The 14409-nt window shown below is 39.4% G+C and overlaps 1 protein-coding gene across 2 annotated transcripts; it reads right to left on the bottom strand.

Moving 5' to 3' along the window:
- Positions 1 to 708: 708 nt before the first annotated feature.
- Positions 709 to 14135, bottom strand: itgb6 (integrin, beta 6). Of its 2 annotated transcripts, XM_051379021.1 has the most exons (16): positions 13919 to 14135; positions 11488 to 11557; positions 11041 to 11120; positions 10650 to 10848; positions 10306 to 10552; positions 9997 to 10162; positions 9712 to 9873; positions 9418 to 9513; positions 9086 to 9175; positions 7680 to 7814; positions 5569 to 5986; positions 5266 to 5488; positions 4697 to 4791; positions 2889 to 3005; positions 2642 to 2808; positions 709 to 1708 (listed from the first exon to the last, which is right to left on the bottom strand). In XM_051379021.1, exons 2-16 carry the CDS (start codon positions 11540 to 11542, stop codon positions 1610 to 1612), a joined length of 2349 nt encoding a protein of 782 aa, XP_051234981.1. In that variant the 5' UTR covers positions 11543 to 11557; positions 13919 to 14135; the 3' UTR covers positions 709 to 1609. The 2 variants fall into 2 exon arrangements, with proteins under 2 accessions (XP_051234981.1, XP_051234980.1); XM_051379020.1 differs by lacking the exon at positions 13919 to 14135 and having other exon boundaries at positions 11488 to 11694.
- Positions 14136 to 14409: the final 274 nt, after the last annotated feature.

Here is a 14409-nt window from a genome sequence, read left to right as displayed (position 1 = left end):
AAGAAGTGTTCAGATATTTTACTTATAGTCTACAAATACTCCCTTTCAAAGTCCAGAACTCAGAATTACTTAAAAGTACATGAGTAATACCAGCAAAACTTGAATTAAAGATAAAAGTACTCTATGCAGAAGGGCTCATTTCAGAGTGTTTTATTATAGTATATTCTATTATTTAGTTAGAGCACATGAACATTGTAGTTTGAAGCCAATTTTATACTACTGGGTTGATTATAGTACTGCATCATCATTATCAAGTGTATCACATGGATCTTAAATCTTAATCAGCACTTAATAAGTACCTACAGCTGTCAGATCAATGTAATGGAGTAAAAAGTACAATATCTCTCTCTGAAATGTTGTGGGGTAGGAGTATAAGGTTGCATAAAATGGAAATACTGGAAGTACAAGTACCTCAAATTTATACTTTTGATACTTTAAACAGCGCAGATTTTTCTCAGTAATCTCAATACTACCTGACCCCAGGTTTGTTTAGGGAACATGCACCATGTGAGCACAATTCAAGATAAAATAATAAAGATTTAACACAGACTCCTTCTACAAGAACAGGGCCACAAGAATATGTAATAATGCAGGGCTTTTGTTGAACTTTACTGGTGCACATTTCCAGTCAGGTTTGCAAGTAATCAACATACCAAAAAAAAGTATTAGAAAATGGAAATACTCCAGTAAAATACAAGAACTTCAGTGTAGTTCTTAAGCAAAATGCACTTTATTACTTTTCCATCCCTATCCTGGAAAGACAGAGAGTTCAGTGTCCCACTGTAAATACAATAAACTTTGATTTGGTCTCCAAATCCGATCAATCTAATCAATATCTATCTGAGGATGAGAACTGTGTTGCAGCGTACAATTTACTTTGAAAGCTAACAATAAGTCAAAATTCAACTTTATTTATGTGCCATGCCACTAAAAAACTAAATTATTAACATTGAAAGGCTCAGCCTTGCTTTACAATAAAACAACAGACAAATACAATATTTTAAAAAATCATAATCATCCACCTATATATTTACATTCATTATAATAAAACAAAGATTTTTTCAGTAGTAGACCACTCGTAGTGTAGACTCCTCTTTTCCAAGCTGCACGTTACAGTAGACATAAATGTGTTAAAGTTTGTAGGATCATGCAACAGGAAAGTGCAGTGTTTAGTACATCGACAGTAAACAGCAGCAAATACATCATGTGTTGTTCAGTGTTGTGTTACAACATCTCTGAATCAACACAGATTCGTACAAAAACAAGTTCTAGTACAAAAAATTCTCTCCATCTCTCTGTTTCACACACACACACACACACACACACACACACACACACACACACACACACACACACAAACATACACATTGCATAGACTTACATTCATTTCCTTAGAGACTTAACCTAACCTAACCATAACCAGTTCTTACCTAACCATAACCTAAGCTTAACAACTGAACCAAAAATCATCTGTTTCCAAATTGGGGACACAGCTTTTGTTCCCAAATGTAGCCTAAGGAAGCACACACACACACACACACACACACACACACACACACACACACTTAAGTGCACTCAGATGTTGGCTTGCATTGCCTCCAGTATATCATCAGTAGTGATCCTGTGTAATAGTCCTTTCTCTCTGTGTGTTCTTATAAGTCACATTTTTGAACGTAGATGTCGAGCTTTTGAACAGAGGGTTGGTCCCCTGAGGAGAGACAAAGAAAAGACAAAGACATAAGAAGCAGTCACAATTACTCTAAAGGAACAGGATGGATCATTAAAATATTTTCACCAGAAAATTTATACCAGGATATTTTGTATTTGTGTTACTGTCAACAGTTGCCATTAAAAGACTAAAACCAACAATGTATTAGTCCTTCCCTAAATACCAGCCTGTAGTCCCAAGCCCATACCTTCCTACTGAAGACGCAGATCTTAAAAACAGGTCACAGTTACATTTTTTTAAAGGCTTCTCGTTTCCTAAATCATTCCCGTTTTTAGTAAACATTACTCAAACAGAAGTAAAAAGTGCTTTGGTCAGAGACTATTTTTTGCTTTGGTCCAGTGCGTATTTACAGCAACAGGACAGTGAAAGTGGAATCAAAATAAAACACAGAGCCCATGTTCATCATAGTAAGGGGACATGTCACCCTGTGCAACAATATGGCTCAGTAATGTGTTTCATATATATAATATATATATTCTTTATGGGAAGGAAACTACGGTCCCAACTATAAAAAGTGTCTTGATGACTTTAATTATCAACTTCCAGTTATAGAAGACGTGATGTGCTCTAAAAAACGCTTTCAATCTGATAAACTGTAGAAACCCGTCATTGAGTGGGTCACCTTGCAGCTTGAAATTATAAGACAATGTACATCTTACACCTTTCTGATATTTCACAGCATCATATAAAGGTTAAGTAATGTGAGTGACTAAAGATATACAATACATAGAATTTGGATGGGGTTAGGGCATATACACTTTCAAACTGTGAGGCAAAGTAGAAGAATAAAGATAACATTTATTCAGCAGGATCAATTCATTGATGGTTTTGCTGTCTTCAATAGATTTATTGACAACAAGAAAAACATATAACATTGCCAGCCTTATCATTTAAGCCAATTGAAAATCTTACCGACTGCCATTTTGCCTTTGACCTCTCAGCCTCAAACTTGGCCACCTCTTTACGGTCGTGGACCGACACCAGCACCTTCCACACAGCCAGCAGGATCATGCCAATACACACAACGGAGAGGGAGACCCCCAGAATAATCATGGGGATGTTTGGAGGCTCTGGGCAACCTGGGACAGGACAGAGGATGAGATGAGACTCACACCACGACTTGCTTTTGATCTGTTTTCTATGTTGTTGTAAAGCTTACCATAAATCTGGAGATTATAGGCAGTGGTCCCCGTTTCACCTCCTACCACATTAAATGAGATCCAGCACTCATTCTCAGTCATCAGCGTGCATTGCATAGAAGAGCTCTTGTCATAATCTGCGAGGAAATGGGAACATACATATCCATAAGGAAGGCATGAATCCATTGTATATCATCTTCCCTTTCAACATTGTGCTGAGAATGTAAAAGGATATACTCGCCTCTGTTGTGCTGTCAGTGTGATTTCCATATCAAAGACTACAATCTGGTGTGTGTGCGTGTGTGTGTGTGTGGACCGCGCCATTGTATTTCACATCTGAAGCCTGAAAATCCTCTGTGATAATCAGATATACCTCTCAGCTTGCACAAGTAAAGCAGGTTTAAAATAATCTCTTCTATAAAGGAAGACGAGGTCCTTTGGCTATTCACATGTGCTACAATAGCTCTGCCTGTACGACAAGGTAAATAATATGTTCCCCATTGTCCAGTGCTGCCTGAATGGACATGGATGGTGTTATGTTAGAGACGGGGGGGTTTGCAGGCTTCAGAGAGACACCGGAGTCGATGCAGGTCAGCATTCCTCCAAATCTCTGACCCATGGGGAAACTTAGCATGCTCTTATGTTGATACCAATATCAAAAAACTGAGCTGAGATGACCAACTCCTACAACAACAAGCATTTTACAGCACAAGTAAGAGGTCATGCTAGTAGGCGGGGTGCATATGGAGTTATCGTACATTTATATAGTGTTACTGTTAGTGCACATCCTGTAGAAAAAAATATTCTTTATTCTATAGGGATAGAGCAGCGGATATAAATGGCTCATTCTAAGCTAAGAAAAGCATAACAATTCCTATTTAGGTGATTATACATCAATAAACACATATTTATGCATATTATATTCCATTTCTGTCGATAGATCCTCCTGAATGTTACACATTGGACCTATAAGCGTTACTTTACTGCTTATTTTGTATGTTTCATACCATATGAACTTGCATACATTTGAAACCTGCCAGTTTGATGATTCTTCGGAGAGAAGATTTAATGACCTTTTTTTTGCTGTGAGTGAGTCACAGTATGTGAGTCAAGGACTGTTTTGAAATTTTTTTCCTTGTTAATCTCTTCCAAGAAACCCTGACATCCAGTTTTGGCTGAGAAAAGGCTGGGCATTCCTCAGCTACTGTATGTTATCAGAAAACTAAACCTGGATGGCAAGCAGTAAGTCAACACGGACACCATTTCTTTAGATTCTGAAGGTTCCCACCAGAATTTTCAAAACAGTCCTCTCCCAAAAGTCCATTGGATGTTAATGTTACATGAAGGGAACAAAATATTCCCTGTGATACATGGCGTATCTGAAGCAAGTTTCAAGTGTCAGGCAGTTGATTTTCACACTGTACTGACATGAACTGTAATACGTGGCAAGGCATAAAATCAATCTAAAAACATATGGCATGCTTTGGAAAGTAGATGGGTACTATTAAATGCATGCTCTCACCCTTCTCCAATGGTTGAACAAATTATTTACCTTTTCAGGTTATTAAACCTTTTGAAAAACAACTACAGACATTTTAAAGCTGACAATTAACAAAAATGGTGATTTAAGTTTTTGTGTGACAGATACAAAACCTTTGATTTTGTATGCACTAAGATATTGTGATATATCTCCATGTTAGAAAATATCCATACTAATGGCTTGATGATGATTAGAATCATATGATCCAGCCCTACAGCTCTCATAAGCAATAAGTGCGTCATATTATTTAAATCAGTGCTAGAACGGATAGATTGGGGAATCCTTTACCTGCCGTTGTGTTGATGGAAATTTTTGGGACGCTGCACTTTTGATCGCACAACTCGCCATCGTCCTTATCTTCCAGATGGCACTCTACACAGGTCCTGGTGTTAAAACAAGTGAAGAAAACAAAAGGTCAGGCTTTCCTTAGAGATGATACAGCACCTCTTGGGAAGCTTAAGTTGAATTAACCTTCATTCCCTGACACAGTGAGAACAAAGAATTTACAGTGTTGGTCACTTATCACAGTTTTCCCAAGGCTTCACTCACTCCCTATCACCAGTCTCCCCTATAACAGTGGTATCAAATAGCACTAGCCCTGACAGCTGCTTTACAGTGGAGAAAGGAAATCTCTTAGTGCTGTGTTGGAGACATTAGATGTCTTTTGATGTCACATGGAAGGTGTAGACACATACGAACAAGGGAACAAGAACTTAATATGCCTGTACTCAAAAGAACAGACAGATCATATGGCGCAAGGGGGACAACATCTTATATCTTTCAGGTACAGAAACAACAATTACACACAAAAACATGACATCCTCATTCAAGAGCTGATGGCATGAAAGGGTTCTCACCTTGCAGAGCTACAGGCGTCTCCACACGTTGGGCACTTCTCACATTTGTCCCCAGATGCCCCAGGTACAGAGCAGGCGCAGTGGCCACACTCGCATCTCCCTCGGCCGCTACAGACAGTGCCATCCTCTGATGTGCACGCCTCGGTGCTGGCGCTGCAGTTACAATACTCCCCCCTCCAACCGCTTTCACAGTGACACTCCCCACAGTCACACACTCCGTGGCCTACAAACACAAAGTCACTGAAGCAACAGGCTCAATGGCAAAAACACATAAATAATGTATAAGATTCATACATCACTCACCTCCACAGAGCTCCCCACGGAAGCGAACACAGGAGTAATTGTCACACTCGCAGTAAGGTCCGTATATGCGTCCAAAGCTGGATGCATGACACACACACTGTCCGCAATAGCACTGCCCCTGACCACTGCATATCTCTGACTCATTGTTTGCCAGGCAGTTACTCAACAAAGCGCTTTCCTCATTGCATTCACACTCCGATCCGAGGAACCCTGGCTGGCACACACACGCGCCGCACTGAAAAGACCCCTGGCCCTCGATGCACTGGCTGCTGTTTGCTTCACGAAGCTGCCGGCAGTCACACGAGCAAAGAGACTCCAGTTCCACCTCCAAGCTGTCCTGTAAGCCCACTGGTTTGAGGGAGAAGTGCCGAACTCCTGACAGGCATCGTGGGAGCGCCACAGACACATTGAATACTACCTGAAGAGCAAAGAAGTACAATTTCTAAATTTAACAACTCTTAAATGTATCCTAAACAAGTTTAGCCTGTGTAACCAAAGCCTGACAAAGCCTATTCATCTGTGCTACAGAGCTCCATTGTTGTCCGGAATCTATTTGAAATACATCAACAAGCCACATTGATGTGACATACTCATTGTGAAGAACATGGGCACTGTAGTTCATTTTTAATCCTTCCCACACAAACCATTCTGCAGCCATAAATGCTCCTAGAGCACCAAATTTGTATTACTCCACATCTGAAAATAGTCCTGTACCAATTGCACTTTTACTCAATTTAGTCCTCCTAGGTTTGACACATAACAAACCTAAAGTGCCCAGCTGTTTTAGGAATTTATTTAGCCTATTTAAAAAATGAAACTTTGTATGAGTGATCATATTATAGATGTTTTTAAAATGAAAAAATACATCAACTCACCTATTAATATAAATGATAACACCAACTTTTTTATTTTAATTCACCAAAATCATCCAGTTAAACCAAAGAGAAAAAAAAGGAAGGCTGCAACTGAGGATTATTTTAATCATTGTTAATTAATAATTCATTTTATCTATGATATATCAGAAAACAGAAAGAAATATGAATTATTATTTCCAACAAAGTTATATTATTTCACCAAGTGGTGATGTCATTAAATTGCTTTCTGCAGTCACAAACAACCAAGAGAGATTCAGTTTACTATCATATAAGATAAAGACAAGCAGCAAATCATCACATCTGAGAAGTTGGAATATGACAATGTTTGACATTTTGCATGGAAAATTACTAAAAAGATAATTCCATTATCAAACTAGTTTCCCATAATTTTCTGATGTTTGATTAATCAACTAATCATTGCAGCTTAAGATAAAATAGAGAGCACATACAACTTTATGTGGTGATGTCTCCTGATCCCACAGTACCAACTGATGCTCTTTTATGTCTCAAAAAGTATGAAACTGAACTACTAATTAGAGGTGCCAAGGCTCATGGGAGGGAGAAAATGTATTTACTAGGACTTAAACCTGGCCAACAGGCAGGAAACCCTGGTGTTATCATTGACTTAAAACTGAACATGAAGGCTTACAGAATGTAGTGAATCATTATCAACAAATTATATTTATTTATAATCTGAAAAATATAGCTGAAGTGCGACCATTTCTCTTTCTAAGAAACACTGACTATTACGTTGTAATCCTATCTGGTTGACCCAGAAGTCATTAATCAGGCCGAATACATTCAGTACTCTGACTAGGACCACAAATAAATTCTGTTACACGTTAGTTCATCCTAGGTTTGGAACAAAAACCTTTCAAGCTGTAGCTTTTCACTCAGGAGCCAAACGTGCTTATATCTTTAAACATTCCCTTAAAGTCTTCCTTTTCAGCCTGGTCTTTGCTAGAGTGCCTTATGATTATCAGGTGATTTTCGTCTTTTATTGTTTTTCTCTATAAAGATAGATAAAATAAAACGATAAAATAAATGAAGCTACTACAGCTTAATTTTTTTTATCATTTTAATTTAATTTAATTATAATCTCATATCTCTATGTTTTTATTTTTGGTGTGTCCAATTATTTTATAGTTCCTATCATTCTACTGTCTTATAAGTTTGTCAGTTCAAAAGATGCTATACAAATACAGAGAGAGAGCAATTAAGAGCAAAACAACTGACCGTCTCTCCAGGTTTGATGTTGGAGCATTGTTTTAGATCTGGGAGGACGGATCCATTTGGGCAAATGGCTGTAAAGGACATCTGGAGCTCTTCTGTGTCTCCGAGGACCTCCAGTTCGATCTCTGATCGCAGTTCCTGTAAAAGGGAAATAAATATATCAGCACTTTGTATGGAAATGCAATTGACATCACATATGTGGTACTGAACAAAAGGTTTTCCTCTCCAAAATAGCAAAAATCACTAAGACCCAACAATCAAATCAATATACTGACTTTAATTATCATGAAGTGGGATTTCCAGGACTTACACTGGAACTACACTTTCACCCATAGCGTGCTGAGACTGTTTGAAACCCACTATCTAGTGCTCTCTTGTTTGGTGAGTCATCATCCCAGGTGTGCTGTACAAAGCACCTGAGAAAAGAACGACAGCTAACCTCAGCTGGAAGAAAGACTGTGTTTGACTGACTAATGAACTCTCTGACGGACTGTCTGGGTGCTAACAGAGACTTAATTGTGTGTTTCCCATAGGCCTGTAATTTTACTGTGTCTTCAGGGTTGCTAAGGAGGAGAAAACAGGGGCAGTATTTATGGGATACACCCAATTTGAAGATGGATTAAGGTAAAGCAGGTAAAAAAGATTGAAAAAGAAGGGCTGTTATTCAGTAAATATGTTGCAGGGTATTTAAAGTGAGGTGGCTGAAACATATATCCACTAAGCAACAAACTTTAATCCAAAAATGCAGGTAAGTATAAATACTAATCATCGGTTGTCTATAACTAAATATCTCTCTCTTTATTTTTTATTTCCCTTAAGAGCCACAACTATCTACAATCAGCGTGATCTGTCCTCTCTGCAGTGTGGTTAACGTGGCAGAGACTAAAAGTGGGTGTCAACGACGTAACTGATGAAGTAATTAGAGGACTCGCCACCACTCACTGCTGCCAGGGGGGATTTACAAAAGGACACAGAGTGCAAGAGGTAGGCAGATGGAGGGAAATAGAGGGAGAGTGGGGTAAGACCAAGTCAGAGTCAAAGGGGAGAGGAGATCAAACAGCTGGGACAAGCAGAGACTTGCTGTTAAACATGTTGATGCAAAGTACCCGGTGGTAGAGGGAAAAACAAATGAAAGAGGAGAAAGCAGAGATGGCAGAGATATTGTCCATTTGTTGTGATGTAAAAAATAAGATGTACAAAGGGTTAATTCATGCCTGCTTTACGTTCATATGTATGTGATTTGACAAAAACATTTCATGTCCAATAACTTGATTGAACTTAATTAAATCAACGTTAACACTGTCGTACTGCTCTTATAGTGGCAGGTGTTTTCAGTTTTACTCTTATGACCAGCGCCTGCACACGCAGAGCCTACCCGCACATCCAGATCACCAAGACTGTTTATTTACTTTGTATGCTGTTACAATCAGCTCCAGGATGTTCCGCGAATCTTTCGCCAGGACTCCAACAGTGGCGCCAGGTATGAGATTTGCATAGTTCTATGAGGAAAAAAACAGATAGACAGCAAAGTCACTGTTACCAATGAGGGCAGACTTGGCTCCCGGAAGGAAAGAAAGGTACGCAAAAGAGCAGGGAAGAGGACTAGTTCTAACAGGTTCAATGAGAATGCAGCACCATGAATAAATATGCAGACCTCAGTAAACACTTGCATTTTTTTGGTTCTCTAGTTTGGAGTTATTCTACTGACAAGATGAATACATCTATGGAAAAAAGCTGTAACCTTATAGTTGTGTTTCTGTTCTTCTGTCACAGCAAATATCAGTAAGATGTTGTTCTCCACCACCTTATCAATCAGCTGACCAAGAGTTGGATACTCCTAGAAAAACATGGTGAAATATAAATAGTTAATGTGCTGTGAGGCAGTGATGATTCATTCCAACTGACGCTAAAATGACTCAGGAAATGAAAGTCATGGGGTCATGGGTTCAAATAAATAAAATATTTTTTGAAATGATTACAAAACATGATACTGTACATAACATAACATGTAAGAAAATAATGTCTGTGGATGTACCTGCACTGTGGACATGGAGTATTCGTTGTTGACATCCAGGTGACAATGCCCATCGTTGGGAATCACAATGCCGGCCATCTTACTGTCCATCCCAAAGTGTGAGTCAGCATCACTGACAAACACCAGCAAACGCATCGAGTCATTCCTCCAGCCTATCTTGTCCTATCAGGAGACACATTGTGTTGCTCATGCTCCTTTTTTACATTAAACAATGATGACTAGACAGAATCAAAGACCAACACCCTAAGTTCACATCTTTTGGAAATCTGAAAAACAAAATCTTACCCCACAAACAGCTGCCTGCATGACGGCATCAAAGCCACATTCTGGCACATCAATATTTGCAGATACACGCTGCATTGCGATTATCTCGTTGAACTTGTCAGTGCTGCTCGTCAGAGACAAGACGTGTTTATATCCAAACGTTGGCAGGCAGGTTGCGCCTACATGGCTGCAACAGAGCACAAGTCAAAAACAAATATCTGAAAAATAAGATTCTCTAAGATATCAAATGACACTGCTGAAATTTCCAACCTTGAACACAGATCAGAAAAGAAGATTTTGTTTTGTCATGTTTTCATATTTATTATATACCTGCAGGGGTTGGATATATCTGCTTCCGTGATCTTGATGAAGGGCAGGAGGGGTTTCTCCACAAAAGAGCCAAAACCCATTCGAAATTTACTCGTGAGGTTGGCCATCTCTTTAGACAGAGTGGAGCCCAAGTCTTTAATTTTCTCCAAATCATCAAACATGGATGCTGACAGGTCCATCAGGTAGTAGATGTCCACAGGATAGTCCTCTGTGTGTTGAATCTTGACCTGGAAAGTCACCTGACTGCCTGTGCAAAAACAAAATCAACACCTTACTTCTGTCTGAAAATAAGGAAACAACTTTTGAAAGCAGATCATCAAATCAAAACGCGCTGGGTTGCGTACCAGGTCGCAGCTTTAGTGCCATTTTCTGTGGGGAGATCTGAGTGCTGTTAACGTTCCCCGTCTTCTTCCCGAGTGGGAGATCCTGCAGGATTTGGCCTTTGGAAACAGGGAACTCCAGCTGGCCACTGGCACATCCCTTTTCTAATAAGATATCCAGTGTGTCACATCTTTCACTAACCGAAAACCAGTCTGTGAAATTCTGAGAGATGAAGTAAAAAGTCACATGTTGTGCTGTTATCTGATGGAAGACTGAGATTGTTTTATAGCATGCTGTAATCACCAGGTGCAGACATCCAAAGAAGCAACACCATTTTGCTCATCTGGGCCCAAAAATCAAACATTTTTTAATTACATAACGTGGTTTCATACATGCAAACCCCTGGCTGCTTACCTCCTGTGTGCACCAGGCACATTGAGAACTGAGCTGCAGACACTCATCACAAGTCAAAGCGCTGCCAGCTGAACATGATCCTGCAGTGCACATGAACACAGTGCACATTTACAGTCAGCATGTCAATACTGATCACAGTTTCCTGCAACAACTGAAGGGAACAACTCTCTAGGGAAGAGATCTGAATTTTCAAAAGTGTATGTATAAGTTTTTTTGTCCTGATAAAATGAAAATAAAATGAGATTTAATACATTTATTAACATGTATAAGTCGTTTAACTAGTATAATAAAGTAGCCTACAGTTAATAATAAAAAAAATAAAAAAGACAATAAAACATGTTAACTGGTCATAAATACCAGCACAGCATTTATTGTCTGTTCTGGAGTAAATGTTTATTTGCACATTATAAACGTCTTGCCCTTGATTTTTTAAGTCGAGGTTCTTACCCTCCACGGTGTTGATCCAGTACCGGAGAATCAGGCTCAGCAGTATAAGCCCCATTAGTCCGTGAGGTTACTGGTTATAAGGAAACAGAAGAAGAAGATTTCAAGTTGTCTCATATTTACAGGAGTGAAACATATCCAGCGGCACGTCTCCTTGCCTTCAACCCGAAAGTAGACTAGAGGAGCGAGCGCTGCGAGGTGGAGAGGGAGGAGGTGAGAGGCTGCCCTTACCTGCGCCGCCTGCCTTCTATGTTCACTTCCGTCCAGGTGAGAGGCGGGCGCGACGAGGAATCAAACCCATATGCTAACGTGGTAAATCATTTGTTTCCCAACCTTAACTGTCTGATAATGAATCAGGTTGGTTCCCACAACCTTTAGTCATATTCAGAACTTTAAAAATATGAACACCAAAAAAAGGAAATATCAATAGGCCTGAGTGTAGTAGTGATGCGTAGTACCAGACTAGTGCAGTGGAGAAAAGCACAGTGCAATTACTCAGGTACTCTACCTTTGAGTACATAAGTATTTATATTTAATCCCATATCCTACTTCTAATCTACTACTATTTAACAGCTAGTTACTTTCCAGATTATGAATTTTACAGTATAAAATACAATGTGTTAAAGATTAAACCAGTGGTTCCCTCTTTTAAGTATGGCCCATTAAAAGCAGTTATGTCAGCTTGAAGACCAAAGAGGTAAAATTATCCGGCATTTCAACAAAAAAAAAAAATGACCTGTCAGATTCATGCTTTTGGAGGGGCCTGTACCTTAGGTTGGGAACCTCTGGACTAAACAACCTGCCTGTAGTAGTTAAAACTACCTCCACCTTGACCAACAGTAAAATGCCGCTTACACATTAATGCATCAATAATAGCAATCTTATCATGCAACAATAAATCTTTTCTACAGAACCTTTTTACCTTTGATACATTAAGTACATATTGCCATAGATACTTATGTATTTGAACTAAACTAGAAGTTTGCAGGACTTTTGAATGTGATGGAGTATGTTTATGTTATTGTGTGGTACTTTTACTTAAATAAAGGATCTGAGGACTAGATAGATATATAGATATATAGATAGAAATAACATACCAAAATAAACAGTAAACTAAAGACCTTTGATAAGAAACACCAGGGATCACATTCTTGCATGTGCATTAGTAGTGCAAGTATAGTATTAAAGTAAAATAATAATATCAGCCAGTATTTCTATTATACAAATCTCTTGTGTCTTTGGATTTAAGAGGTGCTATAGAAGTTTACTTACCGATAGGATTGTTGTGGAGCCCACATAACTAAGAAAATTGTTTATTTCCTCACTACATTACTGCAAGTACAGGTAAGGTACACTCTAATAAAACTGCTTAATCACTGAACTATGGCCAAGGAGGAATAATAAAAGACAGACAGGCCACACCATAAGCAAATACAGCCTGTATACCTCTATAATAGACACCATAACAGAACATATGTTAATATTTAACTACACAAGAACATGAATCATTGTCTTCTGGCCTCCCAAGACATTTCCCAAATATAAAGATTGACTAAGGAAGAAAAGCATGCAGGCCTATCACAAGATATAAAATATTACTGTGACCGCTGCATATGCATGTGCATGGTTGTGTGTGTGTGTATAATTCGAGGGGGAGGTGGGTGGAGCTGCGTAGGTGTTGAACCATTGACAGCTGCAGTGCAAATATCCCTGCTTATCCCAACTCACAGGAATCTCACAATTCACCACCACACCCCTCTGGATCTGGGTGAGTCCCATCTGTCACCCCACAAACCAAACCCCACCTCCACTCCTCTTATACTAATCCCTCTCACCCCTCTCTTCTTCTCCTCCTTTCTTCTTTCAATATCACCCCCCATCTCACCTCAGCTTTCTGTATTTTGATCCACCTTAGCCAGCATAGCCTTCTCAAAGTGCCATTTCATTTTTGCCTCCTTTGGCCTAATTCCTCTCATCTTCTGCCTGCCAGTCTACATGTGATTTGCTCCTCTCCTCATCACCTTCCCAGCCTTCATCTCTCTCACAAACTATCTCAGAATGATGCAATCAAACGTTTTTTGAAACCTCTCATTGTTTTTAAGGTGATTCCGTATCCTGTATGAGAGTATGATCAATTGGAATTGATGTGTAAGTTCTAATAAGGTGTCACAGTTGCACCAGACTGTTACTCACATTTCAACTTGACTTTTATTCTCAATTTAAAACCTGTTTTTCAGTTTGGTTTCAGGGAGATTCTTACAATAAATCTGTCAGCAGTGTTTGAAGCATATCATGACATGATTTAAAAGAGTATCAGACTCATCAAAATTCTGCAGTCCATAAATTATTCACCCACATATCTAGCTCTCAGCACTACATATTTACTATGCATAGAAATTGAGGTATACAATAACCCTGCAATGAACCAACTCACCTTCAGGGGCGTCCTCTGATAACATGCTGTCCCGTCTCAGTCTGTCTTCCTTGTCATCAAGTGAAAAATGGAGAGAAAAGGAGAATCACTGGGCCAGTACATTCAGTCCTATTGTATCCCGGCAGTCGTCAGAGTAACAGTAAACCTATTGTAACAGCGCCCTTTATGAAGCATGGCGCTGGGGTGACCCTGCTGCCCATGCTCCTTGGCTCATGTGTGCTTTTGTGTGTGTGTCTGAAAGTGGGTGAGTGTGTGTGCATACTGGGGTCATGTGTGGGTGTGTGTACGGGCTCCAACTTGCCTGTGTGTGTGCGCAGGGGGAGGCTGTGATGATAATGAGTGACAGTAACAACTGCTTGCTGTGAGACCTCCACAGGATCCAGCTTCTTTATTAAGAGACGACCTGTCTGATGTGCTAGTGTTGCACTCTAGAGGCTGGTGTGAACTGCAGCACAACGCTCCAGACTCAAAGTAATGGTGTTTGTGATTAG

This window comes from Dicentrarchus labrax, unplaced genomic scaffold, assembly GCF_905237075.1.
Source record: "Dicentrarchus labrax unplaced genomic scaffold, dlabrax2021, whole genome shotgun sequence".
NCBI lineage: Eukaryota > Metazoa > Chordata > Actinopteri > Moronidae > Dicentrarchus > Dicentrarchus labrax.
This window is presented reverse-complemented; position numbering and strand designations above follow the sequence as displayed.